Genomic DNA, 8,684 nt, shown 5'->3' with positions numbered 1-8,684 from the left:
TTTATTTATTGGCAATGTAGTCTCGCTCTGTCACCCAGGCTAGAGTACAGTGACCTGATCTTAGCTCACTGGAGCCTTCGCCTCCCGGGTTCAAGCAATTCTCCTGCCTCAGCCTTCCAAGTAGCTGGGATTACAGGTGCCCACCACCATGCCCAGCTAATTTTTGTGTTTTTTAGTAGAGATGGGGTTTCGCCATGTTGGCCAGGCTGGTCTTGAACTCCTGACCTCAGGTCATCCACCCACCTGAGCCTCTCAAAGTTCTGAGATTATAGACATGAGCCGCTGCACCTGGCCTGGTGTTGCATTTTTAAGAATTCCACCATCATTCTCAGCAAACTGACACAAGAACAGAAAATCAAACACCGCACATTCTCACTCATAGGTGGGTGCTGAACGGTGAGAACACATGGACACAGGGAGGGGAGCATCACACACTGGGCTCTGTTGGGGGAGTAGGGGAGGGACAGCGAGGGGTAGGGAGGTTAGGGAGGGATAACATGGGGAGAAATGCCAGATATAGGTGACGGGGGGATAGAGGCAGCAGACCACATTGCCATGTATGTACCCATGCAGCAACAATCCTGCATGTTCTGCACATGTGCCCAGAACCTAAAGTGCAATCAAATATATATATTAATTTTTTTAAAAAAAGAATTGCTTTGCTCAATACTTCATCTGAGTTTTCTTTACAATTCAGCTTATCTATTAAGTTTTATTTCAACAATCTTTTTTTAAATTTCTAGTATCTGTAGTTAATTATATTTTAAGAACAGAATATGTTCTCTCTTCCCTCTGAAAAAATCTGTATGCTGAAGTCAGATCCTGTTTTTCACTCTCTTTCCTTGGGTGTAAGTTTTACTTGCTGTGTTTGGTGTTCTTCTGTGTTCTTGGCATTGCTTAACTATTTGGCGATTCTTGGTTGCGTGCTGGCCTGTCATGCAAGATGTTCGATTTGTAGTTATTGCATTCCTACCATGGTGCAGATTGCTAACAAGCATGGGTAAAAGGAACACTGAGTTCTTCCTGGGTGCAGGGAGCCGCTCTGAACAGTGCCTAGCCTCTCTTTAAATGTCCTGTTCACTGGCTATAATAAAACTGTTGCAGGACTTTTCCTTAGTTCAGCTAAAAATGGGGTTCTTTGACTCGCAGACAATTTAAATAGTGAGTAAGACAGGGTTTCATTGGGTAAAAGGAAGAAAAAAGGGGCAACGGGGACTCTTGCAAGGCCAGAGTCCCTGCTAGAGAGAGGGCTTCCTGCCCAGCCCTTGGACTCCCAGGTTCCACACAGAAAGAAGAGGGGCCAAGGTCCTCCTCCCTGCAAATTTGAGCTTCCCGAGCACCACAGTGGGCAGGCTGGTTGGAGTTTCTCCAGGGACCCCCTCCCAGCTGGCTGCCTCAAAACCAGACATTCTCTTGTTCCCTGCATGGCCCAAGGGGTGAGTAACAAAGGGGTAGGGGAAAGAGAGCCTAAGAGAAGTCTAGAGACGACCAAGAGCTCTATAAAATTCTGGCTATGCCTACTTGATTCTGCAACTTATACCCTGTGGACTCCTCCAGCCCATATGTTCACTTTCAAGCCCATGGTGCCCTCAGCTATTTACAGCAGTCCTCTCTTATGCATAGATTTTGGTCTATGGTTTTCTTATTTTATCTGGTGCCTTCAGATACACACACACACACACACACACACACACACACACACACACGCACATCTGGTTATTTTATAGGATTTGGAGAGGGAATGGAAACTTCTCAAATGATCACCTCTGGTATTTCTTGATTATGATAGCTCCAGGTTTAGAGAAAAGAAAGCAAGTTGGGGGTCAGACAAAGGGAAGAAGAAAAAAAAACCTATTTCACATATTTAAAGAAAAGCTTCTGCAAACACAGAAATGCAAACTGATTAACCATCCTCAATTGTTTCTTCATTTTATATACTAATGAGCTATTCTTTTTCATTTTTAGGTCTTGAATATAATCATGGCCAAACCTTATGAATTTAACTGGCAGAAGGAAGTTCCTTCCTTTTTGCAAGAAGGAGCAGTTTTTGACAGATATGAAGAGGTACAGAAGTGTTATTAATCTTTTCTCTCAAAACATTCTAATGATTATTGAATTTTAATTACAGTATCCAGTAAATATTCTTTAACATAAGTAAGAACATCTTTAGGATTTATTGGTTGAAGTTGTTGAAAAGAGGCAAGTTATGAGATAGAGTAATGATAATGATACCATAAATTTTTGAGTGCTCACTATGTGTCAGATGAGCTTCTAAACATTTTGTGTGTATGATTTGTTTAATTTTTTACAACATCCTTATGAGGTTGTTGCTATTAATATTTTCCGTTTACAGATGGTTTTATGTAGTAACAGTTTTTGCTTAATGAAGTGCTTTTGGCAGACTTTCTACATATAACTTTGTATGTGTTATAAATGTAATAGTGACTGAAGTTTGTGCCAGTCATTGCTTTGCTCATTTCATTGATACAAATCATTTTGATCAAAGCTGTGGATGCCTCTGATTCTATCATTTATTGTCTGTGCCCTTGCAAGGCAGTGATGGCTCTAGACTTTCTATAGAGCAGGGGCTTTGGGCCACCAATCTGTTCAGAATGGCTGGGTAGATGAATTAAAGCCTAATTTGCATTGTAAATGCATGATTTTTCTTCTATTGTACTTGAATTTGAGATGACTTTGTAAGGAGTATATGATAAAATTGATGTTTCCTTTACCACAAAGTAAAATGTAAAACGTATTAAAACTTCATTTGGAGTCAGAGTTGATTCCTTTCAAAATCAATGAAAGGACATATGAAGTGGCTAATTTGCTGATCTTCTCAGAGGTCCAGATTGTCAGATGCAGAAAGTGATGTAGGTCTTCTGTAGGCTGACATGACTTAATTCTTGTTGACTTGGTTTTTCTGACAGGTATATCATAGTACTCTCTAGATTTACAGAATAGTCACTTCTTAAGTAAACAAAATTGAGAATGCTAAGGATGGAGCTAAACATGGCCACTTTTCCTTGTTTGAATTAAAATATTGCAATGACAGCCGTTCATATGTCTGAACTTGAAATAACAGTGAACGGCATTCTGCTATAAGATGAAACAATAATATTCTGCCATCCAGAAACAGCCATTGTTAATTCTTTGGTAGTTTTCTTCTAGTCATTTTTTGTATTTTTTTTCTCTCTCCCATGGTTGAGCTCATAGAGTAATATTTTTAAAATATAAAGCAGATCTTCTTTCTCCTGTGTTTAAAATGCTTCCCTCACTTCCCATTGTAACATAAAGGGAACTCCAGAGAATGAAATACAAGGCCTTCTGTCATTTGGCTCCTGCTTAATTGCCTCACCTTCGTTTCTCTCCAGTTTCCAACATAAACCCTACACTTCAACTATAGCAAACCACTTACAGTTTCTCCCATAAACTATTCTACTACATGGTTTGTTTATGCTATTCCCTTTTCCTGAAATGTATTTGTTCCAACTTGATTAGTGAACTCCTCTCATCTCAGAACCTAGATGAGAAGTCTCCACTTCTGTGGTATCTTCCTTGACCCCTTCAATAAAAGGTGCTAACTTATTTGTACTATGGCTAACCTACCCTTGCACATTTTACACTGCCTTTACATTGTATTTAATGTTTCTTTCTCTCAAACTATACTGAGTTTCTTGAAGTCAAGGATCCTATTTTACTTATCTTTTTCTCTCCAGGGACTAGCAGAATACCCGTAACTACCAAACTCTTTGTAGATGTCTAGCATCAAAAAGGATTTCAGATACTGTTGATTCCAATTCTGATTAATAATTCAGAGAAGGCAATTTTGAAAAGATTACTTGTAATCATTGGTTCAGTATCTCTCCTACTGTTATGTTAGAAAAAGCTATTGGAGGAAAAAGTACTTGACAAATAAAAGTGAAATGTGATTTGATGAACCAGGGATTCATCATCATTTGAATCTTTTTAAATCTTTTTTATTTCTTGTGATGATTTTCTTTGGTTATTAGTCATCACAGCTCATATTAGGAAGTACCGATCACCTGTACTTCTAAAGACATTTGCTTTTCCTCTGGGTTCCTCTGCGACCTAGGTAAAGTTAGAAGAAAAGAACCCTTGAACAAGTATTAAATATCTAGCTAAGCTTTCAACTCTTTTGAGTGCTATTTTACTAGGATTTTGTGCAAAACTGTTTTAACTTTATAAAGTAAACATGTCTCTTCATGATAACATACCGAACCACAAAGCCAAAGAATATTTCAAGCTGGATGAGAGCCAGTGTAAAAATAAATTATTTGCCACTCCTATAAGACTCAGTTTTTTGGAGCCAGAGCCATGACAATATTCAAGACAACAAAATATAAGCAGAAGGTTTATTTCTATGGTTGGTAAAGAACAGCCATGAGGGATGATGGCTGAAAGCCAGTGGGAGGAATAGGAATTAGAGAAATAAAACCCAAGCATCCCTGAAGTGTCATAGCAAAGAGACCTTTCATGAAGGGGCATAAATACTGTCAGCACCATATGATAACTAATGTTATCATCATGACCTCAAATAGCAGGTAAACATAAAAGTAAGTAAGCAGTCACTAGGTAGGGAAAAAATGTTTAATAGCCACTGTTTTAAATAATCAATGTAGTAAGTGCAAATGCATTTAAACCTCATTTTATTATTTCTGCATTATTGAGGAATTGTTTTTGAGGCAACCAGATTTTTACAAATGGCGTAAGTGGTAGGCTGTGTTGTAGCATCTGATTGTATTGCCATGACACTTCTAAATCTGTACTTCCTCTAACTTTTCTTGACTTATACATTACTTAAATGCAAAATATATTTTGTTTCCTAACTGATGCTTAACATTAAATCTTTAAAATAGAGATTTATCTCTTGTGGATGAGAGAGAAATAGCAGTGCTTTTAAAAATACATGCAATCCAGATATATGTAACTCAACCAGCTCCCTAACTTTCCTGTAATAACCACATTAAAGATCTGTATTTCCTAGAATTCCTAGGTGTTTACCCACTCATGGTGATGACTTATGTCCTCAAATGCTTCATTACCATTCAGTTTCAGGACTGTTACATACTCCAATTTCTTTCCTTCCCTAAACCCATTTTCACATCAAATTCCAGAAACAGAAGGATGTTGTATAAAGCAGACATTTATTGAAGATTTAGTGGCAGCAGAGGAGAATTGCATCACATACCAGGATAACTTTAAGATTAAAAATTGGAGATCATGCTGAATAAATTTCATTAGCCAACCCAGCCAGGGTGTCTCTCTTTTTTCTTCTTTGTCCCACTCCTCCATCAAGATACATGTTCCTGTTTCCTTTATTTTATTTAAATCACTCTCAGAGTTTTTTTCTGCTTTTCCAGATGCTTTTTTCTTAAGTGTTAAAAAAAATTATCTCTCTCAATCTAAAGAAGAAAACCTCAAAATTCAAGCCCCTTCTTATCCTGAGCTGCTCGGCTCCCCTTTCACCTCAGATTCTCCCACCTAGGCTCTCCTGAGATCTTCCTTTTTGCAGAAGCCTGAAAATCAAAGTGTGTCCTTAAAACAAACAAGCAAAATCTAAAAAGAGTTTTATTAAGAAGGAGACTGCCATCATAGATAAGTGTTCACCAACAGAACTTTCCACAATGATGGAAATGGTCTACATTTGTGCTGCTGTTTTGGTAGCCACATGTGGCTGTTCAGCACTTGAAAGGTGGCTACTGGGACTGAGGGACTTAAGTTTTTAATCTTATATAATTTAAATTCAAATTTATATAGGTACATGGGCCTAGTGACTTTCTTATTGGATGGCATAGACAATCAACTCAAACTACAACCAGATTTTAAAATACCATTGTCCTTTCTTGACACTAAGAAATGTTCTGAGTACATTCCATTGGAATCTACAATATTCATCAGCCAGTTCTTAGTGGCAGCCAGAGCAGAGGTTCAGATGTTTTATAGATGACTCACCTCAGCCACTGGCCTCGTCTTCCCCACATCATAAATCCTAGCTTGGGCTACCCCTTCTTCTCGCCCATGGGACTTTCTCGTATCTGAGTCCAGCTGCCTAGATGGAGTACTTTTGTATGTTTTTCTAGCAAAGTCTTGGTCCTTATAGTAGCCTCTGTACCTTCTACCCTACACACACACACACACACACACACACACACACAGTGGAGGAAAACAGACAATTATTGCAGGTGCCAGGATCAGAGGAGTATCAAAGTACAGAGGCAACACAAACCTGAAGTCAGGCATAATGGGACAGGCTGACTTTGGCCTCTTTCCAAAGTGGTTCTGAAATCAAATTGTGAGTAGCCACACCGTGAAGCTTAGAGAAACTCAGGCAGCCTACACCCCACAGGCTGTTCATCAGCAAAGCAAAGCACTTTCCGAATACAATTTTCAAAAGACTTAAAAACACAAGGATCATATAAAGTATTTTGATTAAAAGATTTTATTTAATCAGTGAGGACAATAGCAGGATGATAAAGCTAGTACCAAGAGCACTTCAGGAAGAGAGGTTTACATAGGAAAGGAAAGGAAAAGTGAAATAAGTTTTGTCAATTAGATACAAATCTGGCAAATGTCCCATAAGCCAATAAAACTCTAACCTATTATAGATTGGTCTTTTTCTACTGGACACAAGTCATCTACATCACTATAGAGCAACCGCAGAAAAATGTTATCTATTAAACTTTGAAGAATCTAGGTCTTAAACAATAGTGAATAGTAGGTCAAACCAAAAGTACATTTTTCTATAGAAGTAAATCATTCTTAGTTATGCCTCTTAAAATCATTCTTAGGTATGCCTCTTAAATCATGCTTAGAGGTAACAATGAAAAGAGAGATAGCCCTCTTTGTAGATTATTTTTAAGCTTTGGATAATTTAAATTAAATTATGCAACAGTGTCAGAATATACCTGTACTTACACTGAAAGATCCTTACAGAGTCATCAAAATGATAATAATGATAATAATGTTAGTTTTTTAACTTTTATAATCAACCTATTAGTTTTTCAACTTTTATAATCTACCTAAGGGTAGACAAACATTTAAATATTTTTGACCAAGCATAACATAAAAAGCTGTTACCCTTATCTGTTTAGAGTAAGGGTGCCAGATAGATGACGGAAATTAGAAGGGGCTTAGAGAAATGGAGGAAAGGTCAGAGGCTTAATATTCTTAACAAGAGGGAAGGCTGATAGTTGATGTCCAATAGAGTCTTGCATATATGATTTAAAGTATGAAAGTACCCAATCACAAACCAAAAAATAAAACAATTTCAAATTTGGAGTTGGGGGAGAAAAAGTAGTGAAAATGAGTTAAATGGAGTTAGACTGCTATGTTTTCATCCCAAGAAACCTATTCCTGCATGTGTCTGGTGGACAATTAGTTCAGTTACTGGCCATCTTGCCATGAGTCCTGTTTTCTTAACCTCCTGTCTCTATTTGAGTTGGACATACAGACAGAAACATGTCGGTGCCGATTTATTATACACTGCAGTAAGTACTGGCTTCTCAGTTTGGAAGGCAGCTGTACTCACCGCTATACCACCAACACCGCTGGCTGGGCTTCTCAGTTTTAAACTCCAGGCTTTCGGCATGTGGCCCCTGAAGGCCCTTCACCCTCCCCGCTCTACTTGCTTCCACTTGCATATTGTGATGAGAAAGGTGGTAGAATGTTCTCCTTGTGGTGTGAGAGGCAATGAAGGGGCAGCAGGACTAGCGAGACTGAACCCAGAAACCTCAGTGAGGAGGCTGCTTTTAGGCTGAGTCTTGATTGATGAGTCAGTCAACCACTGAAAGCACAGCTAAGAGAAAGGGAGAGACCAGGGCTTCTGTAAGGGCATGAGTATGACAGCACACTCTATTGAGGGGGTAAGGAGATTGTCCAGCTAGGGCAGAAGTAGGGCGGTGGAGTACGGGGTGAAGCTACAGACAGGGGCAGTGTCCACACCTTCAATGGCTTTACCTTCCAGCCCTGGGCAGTGGCATTGATTCTGAAAGCTCTAGGGAGCCTTTGATGGGTTTCAGCAGGGTAGTAGTCAGTTCTGGATGATCAATAACAAAGATATGGCTGGATTCCTTGTGCGAGTAGTCTGGGGGGAAGTGTTGGGCTTGAAGGACTCAATGGGCAGTCAGTCACACACATGGAGAAATAAGAGAGGATTCTGAGTATGGGATAAATGAGAGGATTTTTCTAACTCGGTGGATATAGAAGGTGTGAGACAATAAGTGTAGAATGAGGTTGGAATTTCCAGCACAGGAACTGGACAGCTCTGATGCAAGGCGGAGGGAATGCCGGAGAAAAGGTCTGTGTATGGATGTATTTATATTGTTCCTTTCTGAATGAGGAAGCACCAAAAGCAAACGTGATACCATTATATCTTCTGTGGTAGTACCTAAGAAGCATTTTGTATATAATCACATTAATATTAGGTAAAAATACGTTGAGCAGAAAGGGAAGAACATAGTAAATGATCCAAGAGAACACATGGGCGCACCTTCCTTCCTCAGTGCTCCTGTCTCGGGGGAACTGTTGCCATCTGATGGGATGAAATAATGAGGACCCCAAGACCCTCACAGCCGCGGGCTTCTTTCACTCCCCCTCTCATGTGGGTGATACTGCATTCCTCAGGGTAGAGGAATTTTTTTTTTTTTTTTTTTTTTTTTTTTTTT

General features: G+C 39.1%; 1 protein-coding gene across 15 annotated transcripts in view; it reads left to right on the top strand.

Annotated features, from left to right (window-relative positions):
* Positions 1 to 8,684, top strand: part of PLCB4 (phospholipase C beta 4) — a 395,299-nt gene that overhangs the window by 232,082 nt on the left and 154,533 nt on the right. For all 15 annotated transcript variants that reach the window (XM_037736898.1, XM_017523963.2, XM_037736896.1 and 12 more), the window contains one exon: positions 1,966 to 2,064. In XM_037736898.1, the coding sequence (XP_037592826.1) occupies positions 1,981 to 2,064 (84 nt within the window). In that variant the 5' untranslated portion in view covers positions 1,966 to 1,980. Of the gene's footprint in view, positions 1 to 1,965; positions 2,065 to 8,684 lie in introns of those variants that run through there.

The sequence above is a fragment of the Cebus imitator genome, unplaced genomic scaffold (genome assembly GCF_001604975.1).
Source record: "Cebus imitator isolate Cc_AM_T3 unplaced genomic scaffold, Cebus_imitator-1.0 Scaffold31, whole genome shotgun sequence".
Taxonomy (NCBI): Eukaryota; Metazoa; Chordata; class Mammalia; order Primates; family Cebidae; genus Cebus; species Cebus imitator.
The sequence above is the reverse complement of the archived record's forward strand: the minus strand, read 5'-3'. Positions and strand labels throughout refer to the sequence as shown.